The sequence below is a fragment of the Nerophis lumbriciformis genome, linkage group LG18 (assembly GCF_033978685.3).
Source record: "Nerophis lumbriciformis linkage group LG18, RoL_Nlum_v2.1, whole genome shotgun sequence".
Taxonomy (NCBI): domain Eukaryota; kingdom Metazoa; phylum Chordata; class Actinopteri; order Syngnathiformes; family Syngnathidae; genus Nerophis; species Nerophis lumbriciformis.
Genome location: NC_084565.2, coordinates 12,118,366 through 12,138,754, shown reverse-complemented (window position 1 = coordinate 12,138,754; position 20,389 = coordinate 12,118,366). Strand labels below are relative to the sequence as shown.

At 40.3% G+C, this 20,389-nt stretch overlaps 1 protein-coding gene across 1 annotated transcript in view; it reads right to left on the bottom strand.

Moving 5' to 3' along the window:
- Positions 1-528: 528 nt before the first annotated feature.
- Positions 529-20,389, bottom strand: part of rhebl1 (Ras homolog, mTORC1 binding like 1) — a 32,291-nt gene continuing 12,430 nt past the window's right edge. Inside the window, exons 2-8 of the mRNA XM_061977646.2 lie at positions 12,388-12,459; positions 12,232-12,299; positions 11,696-11,778; positions 11,534-11,590; positions 11,410-11,457; positions 1,909-1,990; positions 529-1,839 (exon numbers count right to left, since the gene is read on the bottom strand). Of these exons, the coding sequence (XP_061833630.1) occupies positions 1,747-1,839; positions 1,909-1,990; positions 11,410-11,457; positions 11,534-11,590; positions 11,696-11,778; positions 12,232-12,299; positions 12,388-12,459 (503 nt within the window). The 3' untranslated portion in view covers positions 529-1,746. The remainder of the gene's footprint in view (positions 1,840-1,908; positions 1,991-11,409; positions 11,458-11,533; positions 11,591-11,695; positions 11,779-12,231; positions 12,300-12,387; positions 12,460-20,389) is intronic.

The following is a 20,389-nucleotide window of genomic DNA, read 5'->3' as shown; positions in this document are numbered from 1 at the left end:
GCACGAGCGCGCTTGGAGGTGCGCTCAGCGCGGCTCCCAGATGATTGCGCACTGGTGTGCGTCTGGGCCGTGACAGCGTGGCACGCATTGAATGTCTCTGCTGCATTGGATCAGTCTCCTTTCTTTAACAGGCAAAAGCTTTATAACCTCACTAATGCCTTGCATCGTCTATATTAGATATATAACAACGGGCGGGTGGGTGCGGTTTTGATTAAATGTTAGTTCGGGTGGATGGCGGATGGTTGACGACTTTTGTGATGCGGTTGCGGATGAAATAATTGCCTATCCGCGCATCTCTACTGGCTAGCATAATAATAATGTATTCATTCATAGATTTTTTTCTAGTGACCCATTGTGTGACACCAAGTTCATTATTTAAATTATTTGCCCAATCTTTCCCATAAATTTTAGTCCTAATAATCTTTTGTAATTTTTGCTTTGTCGACTTCATTTGTTATCAATTATACTAACATTTTATTCTCAATGTGCTGCACGAACACAATTTAGTGAGAAAAAGGCGACACCACATCAAATGAGTAACAGATTTTATATACAAACTGTTTACAGCAATATTTCTGAATGAACGCTGAATTTCATCGGCATGTTTGTGCTGCGTACGCCATCGCCGCCATCAGCTTCAAATGAGATCAAGTTAACACAGAAGTAGAAACCCTTTAAGAGCACCTTTGGTCATGGAGGGAAGCAGTTTGGGGGACTTTTGACCATCTGTAAGGCACAAGACACAGCAATACCAGCCTTCGAGAATTAACTCCTTACTCAGCAAACCAATAATTACCAACTATATGAATAATCTGATTATAGTCCACACACACGTGTCTTTTTTTAAGGCAAAAAGAGCCAAGGGAGGAAAAGAAGAATCACTTATTGTGAGCGTCAACTTCTCAGTGTCTGGCAGTGACAATTCAACGCGATGTTTCAATTCATATGTATGCATGATGTCCCATTTCTTCCAAATCATGACCACATATTCAAAAACTAACTTTGTGGCCCGTTCGTGTTGTACTTTACAACAAATTGTAACGCGAGAAATGCCTTGCTCCAGGCTGCATCAATCAAAAGTAGCAAAACTCGATTCAACGATTATGTAAAAGAGATCAATAGCAAAGGTCTACGACTCGTTCTAAGCTACTCAATTCAACAAAAGATTCTAGTACTGGTGAAGAGGATGAGTGGAACACTGCAGGACTGACGGAGGGGGGATCTGCTCAGCAGAAAAGCTCAAACGCTGAGTGAACGTGTAGCTTGAGCGTCCGTGGTGAAAGGCGTGTGATAAACATGACAGTGGGAAGAAGCGCTTTGTTTCGTCCAACAAGGTGATCACATTTACAGCAATGTGAGCTGGCACCAGAACTGTACAACCACTCGAAAGTTACACACACCAGCGTTGCTCTCAACCCAAAGAAATGACCGCTATAAGGTCGTAGAAATTGCTGATACAGTTATTGAGGGTCCGAGTTTGGCATTTGGCTAAAATGAAGCCCGCTTGAAATAATAAAAGATGAAGATGCTTCTCTGCCTCAATCAAAGCTTACTCCCCGAGAGCTTCTTCTTAGGGTTATAATGAATGGAATTGTTTAGAAAAAAAATCAAGATCGGTTCTGTATCATGTTGTTGACATGGTGTTGGGGGCGGGCAGGGGGTGTGGTCGCCATCGGCACGCTGGGGAAGCGATGCCCTTCTCCCCTGTCTTCAGCCGGCGACGTTACCCGTGTCCTGAGCACACTTTTACATCACGGCACACTTCTTCCCCTCCTCTGGCACATTTCCGTCGGCTTTCTCCATCTCCAGTATGATGCGCTTGAAAACCTCCACAGCGGTCTGCGGGGCAGGGACGAGTCAGGCAGCGAGTGGTGTGCAAAACGCGGTAAAATAAATACCTCAAAATACCTCATTCTCCTTGGCGGAGGACTCCATGAAAGCAGCGCCCCAGGAATCGGCCAGCTTCTTTCCCTCCTCGGGCTTGATGACCCTGACAAATAGCCACAATAATCGCACATAAGACTGTCAGATAGTGGTACATTCCATGCTTGGAGTTTAGTTTAGTTTATTATTCTTCGGTCAATGGTCAACAAAATAAACAGTTGTACATTCATAGATTGAGAATTAAAATGTTGCAGACCGAAAGGATTTAGGCTGAAGTTGAACACTTATTGCCATACTTGCCAACCCTCCCGAATTTTCCGGGAGACTCCCGAAATTCAATGCCTCACCCGAAAACCTCCCGGGACAAATATTCTCCCGAAAATCTCCCGATTTTCAGCCGGAGCTGGAGGCCACGCCCCCTCCAGGTCCTTGCGGACCTGAGTGAGGACAGCCTTTGTTCAAGACGGGAGGACAACAGGGTGACAAGAACTAAATCATCCAGACTAGGGATAAATTGTATTATTATGTTTATCTTACCTAAAAATAAATATATTTATTAATTTAAAAAATAAATAAATGTTTACTATATTTTGCTAAAAACATCAAAATTAATTGTATTTTTATTTGTATTTTTTCTGACTCCTTATTACATGCAGCCATAGAATTATACATTAAAATAAACATATTTGAAATAATTAATTTTAAATTATCATAATAATTCATTTAAAATGACCATATGTAATTATTAAAATAATTGCTTGTTTATCAACAACTTTAGCATTTTATTCATTACATTTTGAAGCTCTCAGAAGCCAAGTTATGTTATATTCCTTAAGATTTATTTATGCAAGTTTGAAGTATCAATTATCTAAACACAGTTTTGTTTGCATATTTTCAGGATGTGTATATATATATATATATATATATATATATATATATATATATATATATATATATATATATATATATATATATATATATATATATATATATATATAATGTATGAAATACTTGACTTGGTGAATTCTAGCTGTCAATATACTCCTCCCCTCTTAACCACGCCCCACCCCACCCCCCGGCCACGCCCCCCACCTCCCGAAATCGGAGGTCTCAAGGTTGGCAAGTATGCTTATTGCACCTAACCCTATAAACAATGTCAAGTACAAGATGAACTTCCAAAAATTATGAAATGTCCTTTGTACAACATATTATAAATACACATTATACACAACATAAACACAGTAAAGGCATGTGAAATATCCTTGTACATATGTTAAACCTTTGCACCAATTATATACATACAAACAATTATACTTTCATTATAATTTATATCCCACATCATCAGGGATTTTAGTGAGGTTAAAAAATAAATAAATGAGGAATTAAAAAATATCAGCCGGGGTTCCGAGGGGCCCTTTTGGCTGTATCAGCATTTTTAAGATGCTTTGGAAGGCATTTCCTACACAGAAATTCTGTAAAAATAGATTACATTTTACCAATGGTTTCTATCTTTTAGTAGCTACGAACTAAAAACCACACCTGTTTTTCATGACTGAACTACATCATCAATAACTCACTGTTTTTGTTGAGAAAATATTTTTACCATATCAATACGAGCCATTCCCAAATGTATGACATCCATATTTTTTTTCAGTAGTTCAGTGTTTTGCCTGGTTTGAGAAAATCTCTTCCCTTCATCACTATAAGGCATTTTGTAAATACTGTATTTTTCGGACTATAAATCGCAGTTTTTTTCATGGTTTGGCCGGGGGTGCGACTTATACTCAGGAGTGACTTATGTGTGAAATGATGAACACATTAGCGTAAAATATCAAATAATATTATTGATCTCATTCACGTAAGAGACTAGACGTATAAGATTTCATGGGATTTAGCGATTAGGAGTGACAGATTGTTTGGTAAACGTATAGCATGTTCTATATGTTATAGTTATTTGAATGACTCTTACCATAATATGTTACGTTAACATACCAGTTGGTTATTTATGCCTCATATAACGTACACTTATTCAGCCTGTTGTTCACTATTCTTGATTTATTTTAAATTGCCTTTCAAATGTCTATTCTTGCTGTTGGCTTTTATGAAATACATTTCCCCCAAAAATGCGACTTATATGTTTTTTTCCTTCTTTATTATGCATTTTCGGCCGGTGCGACTTATACTCCGGATCGACTTATAGTCCGAAAAATACGGTATTTGATAACAAATATTGTAATTGTAAAAACTCAAATATTTTGTTGGACTAGTGCAGGGGTCGGCAACCCGCGGCTCCGGAGCCGCATGCGGCTCTTTGATCACTCTGATGCGGCTCAGCAGCTTACTTGCTGAACCCCCCAATTTTCCTGTGAGACTTCCGGATTTCAGTGCCTCTCGCAGAAAACTCCCGGGATTAATATTCACCGATTTTCACCCTTACCGCTATAATAAGGGTGTGCCATGATGATACAACATTTGGCGCTCTCTACAACCTGTATTAACAGCGTGCCACCCCAACACTTGTTATACAATATACAGCTTCTGCTTGCACACGTACGTGACAGCAAGGCATACATTGTCAACAGCCACACAGGTTACACTGACAGTAACCATATAAAACAACTTTAACACTCTTACTAATAATGCGCCACACTTTGAACCAAAACCAAACAAGAATGACAAACACATTTCGGGAGAACATCTGCACAACATAAACACAACAGAACAAATACCCAGAATCCCATGCAGCCCTGACTCTTCTGGGCTACATTATACACCCCTGCTACCACCAAACCCCGCCCCCACCCTAACCCTGCTCCCCCCCCTTCTGTGCGTCGGTTGAGGTGGGCGGGGTTTGGTAGCGGGGGTGTATAATGCAGCCCGGAAGAGTTAGGGCTGCATGGGATTCTGGGATTTGTCCTGTTGTGTTTATGTTGTGTTACAGTGCAGATGTTCTCCCGAAATGTGTTTGTCATTCTTGTTTGGTGTGGGTTCACAGTGTGGCGCATTATTAGTAAGAGTGTTATAGTTTTTTTTATACCACCACCGTCAGTGTAACCTGTGTGGTTGTTGACCAAGTATGCATGGCTGTCACTTACGTGAGCAAGCGGAAACACCATACAACGTATGGCTGATCAGGCACGCTGGTTGTAGTGGGTGCTATATGCTGTACTATCACGGCACGCATGACTCTGACAAGCGCCATTCATTTAAAACCCGCGTGCCGCACCAGCTTTCAAATTCCACATAAAGATGTGGGAAGCGTGTCTGAGACCCCTGGTTTATACATAGCACAAAGAAAACTTTGTATGCAGTGTTATTTCATTTATAATTTCAAAAAATTTTTGCGGCTCCCATTGTTTTCTATAATTTGCAAAACTGGTCAAAATGGCTCTTTGACTGGTAAAGGTTGCCGACCCCTGGACTAGTGAGTCACTTAGTAAAGTCAAATATATAAGATTGCATTCATGGCATCTGCTATTAGCTTGTTTGTTCAAGCTTTTTATTACATGTATTCTTAATTAATTAATTCATGATTTATTTGACAGTGCTTTTTAGGCATTTTTGGCTATGCGGCACGAGATCTAGTACAAGTTAATGAACTTAAGTATTTGAAATCATGATTAAAATCATTACACATAATATCTACTGGTCAACAGCAATATATTCATGAAACAGGACAAGTGCCACAAGGATATCCTCTGCTTTTCCTCATCTACTGACTACTATCATCTTCTTTACCGCCCCACTGGTTAACCTCTAGGGCAGGGGTGCTCATTACGTGGATCGCGAGCTACCGGTCGATCTCGGAGGGTGTGTCAGTCGATCCCCAGCCAGGCATTAAAAAAATAGTCCTTTAAGGTGGTGATTGGCTCATGTGTTATCTAGGAGGTGTTTCCGTCTATGGCGGCATGCTGTTACAATTTCGCTGCGCTTGATGAGGGATGACAGGTCTGGACGGTAAATAATAAACAGTTTCTCTTTCAAGCATAGGTTGCATCTTTTATTACCACTATTGTAAGGTGTGCTGGATGCAAGAATTTGCCATGTTATTGAATATTCAACATTATTGTCTTTGAGGTCCCAAATGTGTTTGCTGAGTTCTGTGGTATTTCGCAGGTTTTTGTTCCTGAAAGAAGCCTTGTGATTGTTCCATCTGGTTTTGATCACCACGCCCCTAAGCCAGCCTGTACCCACCCACTCTGTGCCCTATATAAACCATGGTATGCGAATGCTCCCATTAAAATCTCCTGATGATTGAGGGTACCCCCCCTCATGAAACAGGCCTGTAGAGATGAAATAGTCTTGTGATTTTTTTCCCCCACACATACATATATTGCGCTCTACTACGGTATCGAGCACTATTTTTTGGATAACCTTATTAAGACATATACTCCGCTCCAAATTGACATTTGTTGAGCACTGTACGACGATCAGAAATGGAAAAATTCAACAAACTTCTACAGAATGGACATACCAGAACACCACACCTTACTGGACAGAAGCATCACCAAATCATACAAAAAAGCGCAACCCAACACCTTACAGAACATCCACCTGGAAAATAAAAGGATCGCGGCTGAACTGGACATTGAGGACAGGGTGGACGCCACAGCCAACAAAGGAAGCCTTCATCACATTGAAGGACCACAAACCCAACTTCGCAAATAACCCAACATGCCGACTAATAAACCCAACTAAATCTGAAATAGGACAAATCAGCAAAATAATCCTGGACAGAGTCAACACAAACATCAAGGACAAAACACCACTCAACCAATGGAGAAATACAGCAGCAGTAATCAAATGGTTCAACAACATCCAAGACAAACAACAGCACAACTTTATCTCCTTTGATATCGAGGAATTTTACCCTTCCATCACGCAAGACCTACTGACTCAAGCACTAGACTTCGCCTCAGACTACGACTCAATCACAGGCAACGAAAGAAACATCATCATCCACGCAAAAAACTCCATTCTCATCCACAACAGTACACCATGGCAAAAAAAGAACAATGCAACATTTGACGTCACTATGGGAAGTTTTGACGGAGCAGAAACGTGTGAACTCGTTGGGAGTTTCCTCCTCTCCCAGATCGCTAGCCTCAATCTGAACCTTGGTATTTACCGTGATGACGGACTGGCAGTGTGTCGCGCCTCGCCAAGGAGCAGCGAGAATACCAAGAAGCGCATATGCCAAATTTTCAAAGAGAACGGCCTACGGATTACGATTGAAGCCAACAAGCAAACCGTCAACTTCCTTGACGTCACTTTCAACCTGAGAAATAACAGCTACCAACCATTCACGAAACCCAACACAACACTCCAATACGTGCACCATGACAGCAACCACCCACCCACCACCACGAAAAGAATACCTACCGGAATCAATAAAAGGCTATCGATGCTGTCATCTAGCAAAGCTGAATTTGACCAAGCAACCCCCCCGTACCAAAAAGCCCTTGATGAAAGCGGATACAATTTCACCCTCACCTATGAACCCACGCCAGGAAACCAGCCAAAAAAGAACAGAAAACGAAACGACATCATCTGGTACAACCCCCCATACAGCAAAAACGTCTCAACTAACATTGGACACAAATTCCTCAATCTGATTGACAAACACTTTCCCAAAGACAGCACCCTAAGAAAAGTATTCAACAAGAACAACATTAAATTGAGCTACAGCTGCATGAACAATATACGACAAATCATCTCAAACCACAACAAAACAATTGCAAATGAGCCGTCGGCCCCCAGACAGAGCGACTCCAAAACCAACAAAGGATGTAACTGTCGAAAGAAACCTGATTGCCCTCTCAACGGGGGGTGCTTACAAACATCAGTTGTCTACCAATCTAAGGTAATACGCAAGGACATTAACACATCCGACACATATGTAGGATTAACCGAGGGAGAATTCAAAACCAGATGGAACAATCACAAGGCTTCTTTCAGGAACAAAAACCTGCGAAATACCACAGAACTCAGCAAACACATTTGGGACCTCAAAGACAATAATGTTGAATATTCAATAACATGGCAAATTCTTGCATCCAGCACACCTTACAATAGTGGTAATAAAAGATGCAACCTATGCTTGAAAGAGAAACTGTTTATTATTTACCGTCCAGACCTGTCATCCCTCAACAAGCGCAGCGAAATTGTAACAGCATGCCGCCATAGACGGAAACACCTCCTAGGTAACACATGAGCCAATCACCACGCCCCTAAGCCAGCCTGTACCCACCCACTCTGTGCCCTATATAAACCATGGTATGCGAATGCTCCCATTAAAATCTCCTGATGATTGAGGGTACCCCCCCTCATGAAACAGGCCTGTAGAGATGAAATAGTCTTGTGATTTTTTTTCCCACACATACATATATTGCGCTCTACTACGGTATTGAGCACTATTTTTTGGATAACCTTATTAAGACATATATATATATATATATATATATATATATATATATATATATATATATATATATATATATATATATATATATATATATATATATATATATATAAGTACCGCTATGAATAGCGTTTTTCCAAGTTTTGGGGGCATTTTTATGCTATTTCCAAGCATCTCCTTTTTATTATCGTTGATTTTAAATGGTCAAACTAATGCATATTATATATGCATGCCCTAGTAAACAAAAAAAAAGTCATATTTATTTTGATTGTTACATTTTGAAGTACATTTGTGCAGGTGGGTGTGAATGTACCCATTACCAGAGCTGTACACATATACAATACACAAATATACATACAAGAGAAGTACCCAACACTTCTCTTTTCTACAGTAAATCTGTACAGCAGATATGATCATCTACATCTACAATATAATTGGCCTGAGTAACTGGACAAGACAGATTAAAAAATAAATGAAATAAGAATCACGATTATTTTTAAAATACTTTTTTTTTAACCTATACTACAACGCGGTCCGACCTCGACATTTTTTTTTTAATCATTCAAAGCATTCAATCTTTTCATTGCTTCACACGCTAGCTTAGCCTAGCTTCGCTCGCAAAACCCCGTGAGTGAGCATGGTGTGAGCATGGTCCTAGTGCCTGCCACAGTATAAACTTTTATCTCATACCTGTAGAAATTTTTACCATTGTACTGTAATTGAAAGGTAAATATTTTTGTTACCCAAAATTGATAAAGAAACAAAAAGGACTCATTTCTGTAAGCAAAAAATGTATTAAACAAACATTTAACAACTTAAAATGCGAGGTCGTGTTGTCTTTTTTTTGTTGCCATCACTGCATTCTAGCTCGTTCGTCCGTGTTGATGGGCTCATATTGCCCATCCGATTTGAAGCCGAAATATTCCCACAAAGGGACATTTGGCTTTATAATTCCATTTTTTTCCTCCTAATTTTTGTTATTTTATAGAACTTCTCACTGGTGTAAAGCTGGCGGTCTTGCTCTCCGTCCACTGAGAAAAAGATTGTGAATGACTGAAAAGAGGGCTCACTGTGTTCAGTTAATTCTCCCATAAATGTGCTCAGGTGATGCACCCGAATAAGTTGAAAAACTTATTGGGGTGTTACCATTTAGTGGTCAATTGTACGGAATATGTACTTCACTGTGCAATCTACTAATAAAAGTCTTAATCAATCAATCAATCAATCAGGTGTTGGGAGCGATGCACAGAGTGAGACCTCTTTCTCCCTGTTTGAAGCGAAGAACGAATAAACACGAGCCTCAACAATTCCGATTGGCCGACATGTCTGTCACTCAAACGTAGGTGACCGCGTAGGGGGAAAAAACCTTAGCCTCTTGTGTTTACGTTATCGCACTAATAAAACCTTGATGTCGATTAAATGTTGACTAATCGCGCATCCCCATTGTGTGATCTTGTGCTGTGCTTAGGGATGTCCCGATCCGATATTTGGATCGAATCGGCCGCCGATATTTGCCAAAAAATGCGTATCGCCAAGGCATGGGAAAATGCCGATCCAGATCCAGTTTAAAAAAAAACTCCGGTACGTGTTTTCCAACGCACCGATTTAAATAATACATTCCACTTTGCCGCTGCTCCCTAATTTCCGTTCCGCATTTTCCAGCACACCTTCAACACATCCACAGGTCTGTGGATTCTCACGCAGTTGCTTTTAGCTGCTGGCATTACACGACAGGCTCTTCTCATTCTTTCCTGTGTCTCCCTCTCACAGACAGCAAGCGCACCTTCTTACACACGTCACATACTGTCACGACATACATCACATACTGTCACGACATACGTCACATACGTATACGTCCTCTCCCAGCAGAGAGGTAGCAGCATGGCTAACGTTAGCTGTGATGCTAGCGCAGCCGTGTGACCTACGTTCCCTCTAAGGTGCGCGCCTGTGCGCATAGCAATTATATGCCACGCACAAAATCAAATAAAAAAATAAGCGCATAACAATTTTCGACACACGGACACGACAGAGAAAACAGTTTTCGTCATAATTGTTCAAATATTGTGACGTCTGTCGAGACGCTTATCTCCGTTCGGTGCCACACGCACACACCATCAAAATGCCGAGGCAAAAATTTCCACATCAACACCGTATGAAAAAATTAGTGATTTTTTTAGTTGTGATTTCCTTCTCTGCATGAAAGTTTAAAAGTAGCATATATGAATGCAGTATGAAGAAGAATGTTTTAATGTAGACATGCAAGCCTTGAAAGAAAATTTTGAAAATCAAGACTACCTTTCCTGCAAATGGGTGCATTTCTACCCTATATTTTAACTTTAGATTTATTCTCATATCAAACTCTTTTGGCTGTCTTTTTGACACTTACATCCGGCGCCCCCCTCCACACCCCGGACTATAAATAATATAAATAATTTAATGTGAATATCTTGTGTGATGACTGTATTACGATGATAGTATATATCTGATAGTATATATCTGTATCTTGAATCAATTTAAGTGGACCCCGACTTAAACAAGTTGAAAAACTTATTGGGGTGTTACCATTTAGTGGTCAATTGTACGGAATATGTACTTCACTGTGCAACCTACTAATAAAAGTCTCAATCAATCAATCAAAACACAGAATCATCATACTGCTGTGATTATATGCATCAAGTGTTCATTCAAGGCTAAGGCAAAATATCGAGATATATATCGTGTATCGCAATATGGCCTTAAAATATCGCAATATTAAAAAAAGGCCATATCGCCCAGCCCTAGTTCAATGATGCCATTTCTGTTTGTCATGTATAATTTTGTCTATTTTGTGTTTCTCCTTGAATAAACAGGTCAGTTTCTTGTTACCAACCATTGTGTATTATTCAAACTCCCCTAATTCAGCTGGCTAGTTGTTATCAAGAGTACTAAAACCCTTTTCAACATGATTCTGACAACTAAGTAGGCTAAATAACTTTAAACTTTAATACATGCTCGGATAGGCCAGTATCGCTAAGTATCGGTATCGGATCGGAAGTGCAAAAACAATATCGGTATCGGATCGGAAGTGCAAAAACCTGGATCGGGACATCCCTAGCTGTGCTTACCTTTCCATGTGGAGATCTTTTTTGTTGCCAACAAGAACGGTTGGAACCCTAAAGAGGAAATAACCTTGTTAAATTTTTTTTGAAAACTTGGACGTTTTACTGAACAAAATGTCAGCAAACTTACTGAATCTTGCCAACCATGTCTAGCAGCTTGTCGTGTAGAACCTGAACAACCTCAAAACTGAGCAAAGACAACATACGCAACTCATAACTCTGTTTTTTATATACTGTACGTAAAATTGAATTTATAGCTTGATGACAAATGATCACATATGACCCTTTATACCTTTTCATGGATGTCACAGCATAAACAAGGACATATCCGTGGATATCCATTGAGTGGGACTGTGGGAAAATGGAGTATTCATCCTGCAAAAAGTACATTTTAGTGTCATTGAGTATCCCTGAATAGGAGGGGTGTCGTATTTGGATTATTCGGTTCAAAGGCATACCGATTCTTCACAAGGTTCACATTAAACGTAGCAACAGAAAGTGAGTCTTGTCACTAATTGGTTACTATGCAAACCAATAGCCTTGATTGGGTTGGTACTTGTGGGGCCTTAAAAGTACATCAGCATTTCCTATACCGGTACATTCATTTATTTGTTGTGGCCTCCCACAAATAAATTGTGACCGCCACAAATAGACTTGGCATTACCCGTTGACCCTCTCTCATAAGAACAACACCGAACCGTGACGAGAATCAAAAGGTACGCACCAAATCAGGATTACGGCGAACCGTTACCAAATAGGAGAGCATTGATTTTCATCATAAAAACATCAATCAGAAGGTGTTGGCGGGATGTCGGGTGAACTACTCACTTGTCCAGCTGTATCAACCAGCTGAAGATTGAAGTCTTGACCGTTGACATTGACCATTTTATTGAAAGCTGGAAGGAGGAATTAACATGTTTGTAAAAATTAAAACAAAAACAAGTATCATGTGTAATATTTCTATACTGTTAAGATGGAACTTACTATTTTCAATTGTAGGGTCATAGGAATCAACAAACTGTCCTTCCACAAACTGAATAGTAAGAGATGACTTTCCTGGAGAAGGTAGACGGACAAGGAAGTGTTAACTATTGGGCTATTTCAATTAACACAACAATAAACTGTATTTACTATGATGTTAGGATAATTCATGCAAAATAGAGTAGTGGCGTATCGATGGAGAAACATCTCAACTACGAGGTGGTAACCAACAACGCTGTAGAACAGGGGTGCTCATTACGTCGATCGCGAGCTACCGGTCGATCTCGGAGGGTGTGTCAGTCGATCACCAGCCAGGCATTAAAAAAAATAGTCCTTAAAATGAGCGATCATAAATATTCACTACGACGTCACTTTCGTCACTTGATTGACATTCACGGCACCCGAGGGTCTTCTGAGATGACGCTGGCTGCTGCCAGCTCATTAAAATTACCGACTGGAAGGCGAGAAACACTTTATTTCAACAGACTCTGGCGCCGTACCTGTCGTCAAAACTCCAAAGACCGACTGCACAGTTGCACAGTTGCGCTAACAAAACGAGTCTCAGAAAGCTGGCGTGCACAAGCTAGCAAGCTACGGAGTTTGCCGACAATGTATTTCTTGTAAAGTGTATACAAAGGAGTACAGAAGCTGGACAAATAAGATGCCAAAAACCAACCACTTTCATGTGGTATTGGACAGAAAGGAGGACTTTTTTCTCCTCCATTCGAAAATGCGGACGTTTTTAGCACCACTGTCTGATTCCAATCAATGCAAGTCATCAGAATCAGGTAATACACCAACTAATATTCTTGTCTTCATGAAAGAAAGGAATCTATATGTGTTAAACATGCCTGTATTATCTTTAAACACCTTAACTTGTTAACAATATTAACTATATGTGTTAAACATGCTTGCATTATCTTTAAACACCTTTAACTTATTAACAATATTAACTATATGTGTTAAACATGCTTGTATTATCATTAAACACCTTTAACTTATTAACAATATTAACTATGTGTTAAACATGCTTGTATTATCATTAAACACCTTTAACTTATTAACAATATTAACTATATGTGTTAAACATGCTTGTATTATCATTAAACACCTTTAACTTGTTAGCAATATTAACTATGTGTTAAACATGCTTGTATTACCTTTAAACACCTTTAACTTATTAATAATATTAACTATATTTATTAAACATGCTTGTATTATCATTAAACACCTTTAACTTGTTAACAATATTAACTATATGTACTAAACATACTTGTATTATCATTAAACACCTTTAATTTATTAACAATATTAACTATATGTGTTAAACATGCTTGCATTATCATTAAACACCTTTAACTTGTTAACAATATTAACTATATGTACTAAACATACTTGTATTATCATTAAACACCTTTAATTTATTAACAATATTAACTATATGTGTTAAACATGCTTGCATTATCATTAAACACCTTTAACTTATTAACAAAAACATATATTTCATAAATAAGTAAATATAAATTATATATATGAATGAGGTAGATCCCCACGACTTGATCAATTGAAAAGTAGCTCGCCTGCAGAAAAAGTGTGAGCACCCCTGCTGTAGAATGTGTAACAACTGAAAGCCAAGACGAAAAGAATAAAAAACATGTTTTCCAGAAGAACCCGCTTCTGACTGGCTGACGACAACAAAGCCAAAATCAAAACTGGCCATTTCTTGTACTTTTACTTGTGACTTTGTCCAAAGATTTGGGCGAACGGGCCGTGAAGGATTTTAAAATCTACTGCTAGGGCTGCACAATTTAGAGTAAAAAACGGATTGTGATTTAATATTTTATACATATAATTGCATAAAACTGCAAAAATAAGGAGTGAAGGAAGACATGTTACTTTTAGACTGTCAATCAACATATTCTTGTTTCCAGGTACCACACATTAGAACAATATGCAATAATTTACTTAAAAAAATATTTGGCTTTATGCAGACAGACTCAGAGCTTTTGTCTTCATCGTGCTCATAAACCAAAGAAATAATCAATAAAAACTACAATGTTTATAAGGTAATATAAACGTAATATATAAAAAAAATAATGTATCCATTTAAAAGAGGATAAACTTTCATGTCCCTTTACTGTAGAATTGTTCACCATCGTACTGTGATTGGAAGGTAATTTTGTTATCCTAAATAAATTAACAATAAAATAAAATAAAATGGACTCATTTTTGTAATAAAATGTTTAAATTAAATAAATATTGAAGATCTTAAAGTGCAGTTTTTCCCCCAGCATTCTCGCTTGTTCGTGTTGATGGGCTCATATTGCCCATCCGATTTGAAGCCAAAATATTCCCACAAAAGAACATTTGTCTTTGTAATCATATTTGTTGCCTCCTAATTTGAGTTACTTTGCAGAACTTCTCACCGGCAAATCGCAAGGCTCTCTGTCTGTGCTTCCTGTGTGCGTATAGCTGGCGGTCTTGCCCACCGAGACAAAGACTGTGAATGACTGAAAAGAGGGCTCACTGCGTTCAGTTAATTCTAATGTTAAATAAACACGCTCTGGGCCTGAGAGCGATGGAGAGAGTGAGACTCCTTTATTACTGTTTAAAGCTAGAAAAGGAAAAACTTGAAGCTCAACAATCCCTCAGCCTCATGCGATGACGTTATCGCAAAAATTAAAACCTTTTTGGAGTGTTAGGTATACAGTGCGATTTTGCGGACGATAAATAATGGGCCAATTTGTGTTTTTGTATTTTTGGTCCAATATGGCTCTTTCAACGTTTTGGGTTGCCGACCCCTGCTATAATCCAACACAGGGGTGCTCATTACGTCGATCGCGATCTACCGGTCGATCTCGGAGGGTGTGTCAGTCGATCACCAGCCAGGCATTAAAAAAATAGTCCTAAAAATGAGCGATCATAAATCTTCACTATGACGTCACTTTCGTCACTTGATTGACATTCACGGCACCCGAGGGTCTTCTGAGATGACGCTGGCTGCTGCCAGCTCATTAAAATTACCGACTGGAAGGCGAGAAACACTTTATTTCAACAGACTCTGGCGCCGCACCTGTCGTCAAAACTCCAAAGACCGACTGCACAGTTGCACAATAAAAGCTCTGCTTCATCCTGCCTGCGCTACCAAAATAAGAATCTCAGAAAGCTGGTGTGCACAAGCTAGCAAGCTACGGGGTTTGCCGACAATGTATTTCTTGTAAAGTGTATACAAAGGAGTACGGAAGCTGGACAAATAAGATGCCAAAAACCAACCACTTTCATGTGGTATTGGACAGAAAGGAGGACTTTTTTTCTCCTCCATTCAAAAATGCGGACGTTTTTAGCACCACTGTCTGATTCCAATCAATGCAAGTCATCAGAATCAGGTAATACACCAACTAATATTCTTGTCTTCATGAAAGAAAGGAATCTATATGTGTTAAACATGCCTGTATTATCTTTAAACACCTTAACTTGTTAACAATATTAACTATATGTGTTAAACATGCTTGCATTATCTTTAAACACCTTTAACTTATTAACAATATTAACTATATGTGATAAACATGCTTGTATTATCATTAAACACCTTTAACTTATTAACAATATTAACTGTATGTGTTAAACATGCTTGTATTATCATTAAACACCTTTAACTTATTAACAATATTAACTATATGTGTTAAACATGCTTGTATTATCATTAAACACCTTTAACTTGTCAGCAATATTAACTATATGTGTTAAACATGCTTGTATTACCTTTAAACACCTTTAGCTTACTAATAATATTAACTATATGTGATAAACATGCTTGTATTATCATTAAACACCTTTAACTTATTAACAATATTAACTATATGTATAAAACATGCTTGCATTATCTTTAAACACCTTTAACTTGTTAACAATATTAACTATATGTACTAAACATACTTGTATTATCATTAAACACCTTTAATTTATTAACAATATTAACTATATGTGTTAAACATGCTTGCATTATCATTAAACACCTTTAACTTATTAACAAAAACATATATTTCATAAATAAGTAAATATAAATTATATATATGAATGAGGTAGATCCCCACGACATGATCAATTGAAAAGTAGCTCGCCTGCAGAAAAAGTGTGAGCACCCCTGCTGTAGAATGTGTAACAACTGAAAGCCAAGACGAAAAGAATAAAAAACATGTTTTCCAGAAGAACCCGCTTCTGACTGGCTGACGACAACAAAGCCAAAATCAAAACTGGCCATTTCTTGTACTTTTACTTGTGACTTTGTCCAGAGATTTGGGCGAACGGGCCGTGAAGGATTTTAAAATCTACTGCTAGGGCTGCACAATTTAAAGAAAAAAACGGATTGCGATTTAGTATTTTATACATATAATTGCATAAAACTGCAAAAATAAGGAGTGAAGGAAGACATGTTACTTTTAGACTGTTGTAACCCGGGTGACAAAACCCCATTTAAATATCCTGTCTATTTATTTTTCGTCGTCTAAGCTGTTATTGCGTGCGTCATTACGTCACGCGGTCACGTGACTTGCGTGCGTCATTACGTCACGCGGTCACGTGACTTAACGCGGCTGTCAGACAGCATAAAACCCGGAAGTCAGCTGCTACCGGTGAGAGCGAGAGGAACACACTGTGTGAGGTTGCTGCAGGAGCCGACTACCGGAGCCGTGGGTCGTCCGCGGGAGTGTTTGAGAGTGATTTATCTGCGGAATTGGCCAGGTTGGATGGCGAGCTTAGAGCCCTGAACTAGAGTCTGAAGCTTTATGCCTGGAACCGAACTACTTGAACTGAATCCACCCAACTGAACCCCGGGCTGGTAGGAGGCTTCTCAGCAGCCGCCCTCTGTTTTCCCTTCTTTTTGCCAAAACGCAACAAGTTCATTGCGGTCCTCCTGAACATTCACTTTTTCCCCGTCCCTTCACTAAAACCCCTCTGGACACTGCCACCACAACGTGGACTTTGCGGGGCCATTTAATGAACTATGAATTTGTGTTGCGCTCATACCATCGTTGGTAAAAAAACAAGGACTAAATCACGTATACTGATGTTGTAAATAACTGAACGTTGTGTGAATTTATGTATATGTTAATGGCCATTTGAATTTACATGTTTAATGTTGTTTGTTATTTTTCCTATTATTCTTTGATATAATTTGGTACCACTTAAACATAAATCCTGTGTTCAGTCTTTATTACTCTCCATTCCTAGAGCTGAATTTAGTTTCTTCTGATCTAGCCTAGACATATCATTTACTGTTTTATTTAGTACTTGTACAGTGCTTTATTGAAGTAACATACAGGTTACATAACGTGGCAAGCTAGCCAGGAGTGGAGGGAAATAACTGAACAATTTTTTTGTGGTACTTATATTATTGTTTTGGAAAAATGGAAATATTCGAGAAACATGGCATTAAGATTCCAAATGCAGTTTTGATCGAAGACGCGACAAAAACTAAAACCGACAACGAAGTAGTTGAATTTTTACAGCAGTATGGGTCTCTTTCAAAAAAAGAAATTATAGATGAACCCGAATCTGATTTTCACTGTTCGATTGTTGTAGAGTACAGCTCAGGCGCCGCATTGGTTGCGTTACGTCCACTTCTGCCGTATACGTATGTGTGCGATACGGAAAAAGTGGCTTATAAAATTTCAGAACTCGCTACAGTCTGCGCGGACGAGGTAGGGAAGCGAAAGACCAATGATTACCTCTCTGAGCTAGAAAGAGTTGCGAAACTGACCGGCCAAGATTTTTCAATCATTCTAAGTGGGGTGATGTCTCTGCTTGGTCAGAAGGTCAACAAGCTCCACACCACCGCCACTGAGGACGAGGATTTTTCCGAAGACAGTAAAAAGCATCCGGCTGATCTTGCCGCTTCGAACCAGCACGTGGAACTGCCGCCACAAGTCCAGCCAGATCCTACAGCTCGAACCAGCACAAGACCCCCTCCGCCAGTCATGTTGCACGGTAATCTCAACCCCCCTGAAGTTCAACGTTATGTAGTCGAACATATCGTGAAGAACGACGATAGCGCTATGAACCTGTCAGCGCAGCGTCTCAGAGCCTTCTCAGGAAGATCGCCCAGATCTCCAACAGAGTCCGATTATGACACATGGCGTTCTGGGGTAGAGCTGCTACTGAAGGATCCCGCAGTGTCCGACCTACAGCGCTCACGCAAGATCTTTGATAGCTTGTTACCACCTGCTGCGGATATGGTGAAGCACCTGAAACCGGACGCTCCTCCAGCCGTGTATTTACAGACACTTGACTCAGCATACGGCACGGTTCAGGATGGTGATGAGCTATACGCCAAGTTTATGGACACGTTCCAGGATGCTGGAGAGAAACCGTCTAAATACCTACAACGTCTACAGGTGGCGCTGAACCAGGCTGTGAAACGAGGTGGTGTACTGAACAAAGACTTTGAAAGACACCTTCTGACTCAGTTTTGCCGTGGCTGTTGGAACAACTCCCTAATAACAGAACTCCAACTGAAACTAAGGAAAAAGAACCCCCCAACGTTTGCTGAATTTCTGCTCTTGCTGCGAACTGAAGAGGATCGTGAAGCAGCAAAGTCCATCCGTATGCAGCAACATCTCGGCTCTTCACGCTCCAGGGCTGCAAACCATGCGCAGTACGCCTACACAGACAGTGCAGAGAGGGGAGAGATTGCTGCTCTCACCAACGTCACGCAGCAGCTCGCTAAACAGCTGGCCGACGTCCAGAAGCAGCTCGCAACACTCACTGCTGCACAGTCAAGATCCTGTCAGTCTGCTGCTTTCAAGCCCACGCCTGGTGGTATGTCTGGTAAGGGCCAGGGGGCGGGCAAGCAACCAAAGAACCCGTCTTCTGTTCCCAAGCCTGGCTACTGCTATCGGTGTGGTGAAGATGGCCATATAAGGACATACTGTGATAACCCCCCGAACTCTGCATTGGTTGCTGCCAAGAAGAAACAGTTCGCAGAAAAGCAACAAAGCTGGCAAAGATCTAACTCCTTGTTCAGACCATCTTTAAACTAGAGTCAGTTCCAGTTGTGGGGCAAACCGGAACTGTTGTGGACCCACAATGTCCCAACCCGAAGAAGAAATATGTCAAATGTCAAGAAATGACCCAAAGCACTATTGCTGTTCCATCCCGGTTACCTAAAGGCTTGGTCGGATCCCGCTGTACAGCAAACATCAAAATCGCTGGCGAAGAATTCAACTGTTTGTTGGACACCGGATCGCAAGTAACTACGATCCCAGTCTCGTTCTACAACCAGCATTTTGCGGACCAGCCGGTGAAACCCCTGCGTGACTTACTGCAAGTTGAAGGAGCTGCAGGACAGGTCGTTCCGTATCTCGGATATGTGGAGATGGTGGTCACCTTTCCAAGAGAGTTCCTGGGAGCTGATTTTGACGTCTCAACGCTAGCGCTGGTTGTTCCTGACGACAAAGCTCATCAGTCCCAGGTATTAATCGGCATGAATACACTGGAGCCGTTATACAACCAGCATTTGGGGAGTGACTTCTCCAACTTCCAGCCGACGGCAAATGGCTACAGAGCAGTGCTGCAACTGCTGCAAATACGCCACCAGCAACAACAACAAGGCTGCGACGGCGTTGTGAGGTTAGCCAGTAAGTCGCCTGTCCTCATCCCTGCTGGGCGCACTACCGTCGTCGATGGCTCCATCCCCACCAGCATGCTGTCTCCCGGTCAGTGGGCGCTTGTGGAGCATCCCGCCTCACCACTGCCAGGTGGGCTGTGTGTCAAAAATTCTTTGATTATGCTCCCAAGCCAATCCCACAAGAAGATTCCGGTCATCCTGAGTAACGAGTCGGACCAGGATATGACCTTCCCACCTCTCTCCACCATCGCAGAACTTGCCGTGTCACCGCAGATCTTGTCGCACAGCGTGTCAACAAGCTGTTCACCATCTGAAAGTCCTCACATCAATCTAAAGCTGAACTTTGGAGAGTCACCTATTCCACCGGAGTGGAAGACAAGA